Here is a 1,709-nt window from a genome sequence, read left to right on the forward strand (position 1 = left end):
TTTCATCTGTTACTATGTTCTGAGTTCAAATTCTGCCAAGGTTGACTTTGCCTTTCATCCTTTTGGGGTCAATAAATTAAGTACCAGTAAAACAATGAAGTTGATATAATCGACTAGTCCCCTCCCACAAAATTTCAGGCCTTGTGCCTTTAGTAGAAAGGATTATTTTTGTTATTATTGTTATTATCATTATTATTATCTAAAACTATACCAACCTGTTCAACATCATTTCTTAAAAGATGACTAAGAAACCAATCTGAAAGTAATAATAATAATAATAATAATAATGATGATAATGATGATGATGAAGATGATGAAAATGATTTCTTCATTGCCATGATAGTTATGAACAGGAGGTACAATGAGGATGTATTACAAAATAACGCAGGCTTTACATCAAGTACAGGAAACAAATATACCCCCTCCCCCAAGAAAAAAAAATTTAAGTATTTACCATAAATAAGGGGACAGGTACCTAGGTCCAATCAAGGATTCTTACAGATCCCGTATTACTCTTGATTACCATGTCCTTTCCCAGATATTGCCCTCAGCTACATGTCCTGGTGAGGCCAATTCAACCAAGCTATACTTGTCACTTTCTGGAGATGAGAAAGTGTTTAACCCTAGGCTGTCAGTGGGAGGTCATACAGACTGATGATTTAGTACTTCTACCAGACTGAGAGAATTCCAGACATGAAAGCAAGAGGATTTAGTGAAGGTTGATGTTGCAGTAAATAGATGCATGCATGGCTGTGTGGTTCAGAAGCTGACTTACAAACCATGTGGTCTTAGGTCCAGTCCCCTTGAATAGATTTGGCAGATAGAAACTGAAAGTTGCTCATTGTGTATCTGGACTGTTTGACAGAAGCTGGCCAGCTGAAGAGCTGCCCCCAGACTTCATGTCCGTTTTGGCATGGTTTCTACGGCTGGATGCCCTTCTTGACGCCAACCACTTTACAGAGTGTACTGGGTGTTTTTTATGCAACACCAGCACGGGGACATTTACGTGGCACTAGCACCCAGGAGCCTGAAGGGTTAGAAATGCAGGGAACAAGCCTGTTTGCTTTTATTTAGTTTGATGGGTCTTTTCAAGCACAGCAAATTGTCAGGAGTCTCAGTTCCTTCTCATCCTCTCTGCTAGTCCCAACATCTGTACATCCTTTCTTACCACTTCATCCCAGATCTTCCTGGGTCTATTCCTTCCACAGGTTCCAAAGGTCTAGATATAGATACTATAAATATATATTCTAAAGGTGAAGGTAACAATCAAGAAAATGGTGAAATATAATAGCAAAACAATGGTACCTTCAGAGAAATTATCAGTAAAGTCTGAGTGTTTTCCAGCGGGCATTGGTGTCCGGATCCCTGCACCCCATGCAACTAATGGAGTCAATGTCTCATCTGGATTACCAGCTCCATGGGAACCTGTGCGGAGAATGTAATAAAAAAAAAAAAAGGTAAACAAATTAACAATAAAAAATAATTTAAAATCAACTTCTGAGATTGAACATTATAATAACAATTTTAAATTCTGGTACAAAGTTTGGAGGGAGGGAGGGGGGAGTCGATTAAACTGACCCCAATGTTCAACTGGTATTTTTATTATATTGACCCCCAAAAAGAATGAAAGACAAATCAACCTCAGCAGAATTTGAACTCAGAATGTGAAGGCAGATGAAAGGCTGCAAAGCATTTTGTCCAGCTTGCTA

General features: G+C 38.8%; 1 protein-coding gene across 1 annotated transcript in view; it reads right to left on the bottom strand.

Moving 5' to 3' along the window:
- LOC106870683 (GPI ethanolamine phosphate transferase 1) overlaps positions 1 to 1,709 on the bottom strand; it is a 49,019-nt gene that overhangs the window by 30,901 nt on the left and 16,409 nt on the right. Inside the window, exons 8-9 of the mRNA XM_052974141.1 lie at positions 1,306 to 1,425; positions 216 to 256 (exon numbers count right to left, since the gene is read on the bottom strand). Coding sequence (XP_052830101.1) covers positions 216 to 256; positions 1,306 to 1,425 — 161 coding nt within the window. The remainder of the gene's footprint in view (positions 1 to 215; positions 257 to 1,305; positions 1,426 to 1,709) is intronic.

Source organism: Octopus bimaculoides, chromosome 17 (assembly GCF_001194135.2).
Source record: "Octopus bimaculoides isolate UCB-OBI-ISO-001 chromosome 17, ASM119413v2, whole genome shotgun sequence".
Taxonomy (NCBI): Eukaryota; Metazoa; Mollusca; class Cephalopoda; order Octopoda; family Octopodidae; genus Octopus; species Octopus bimaculoides.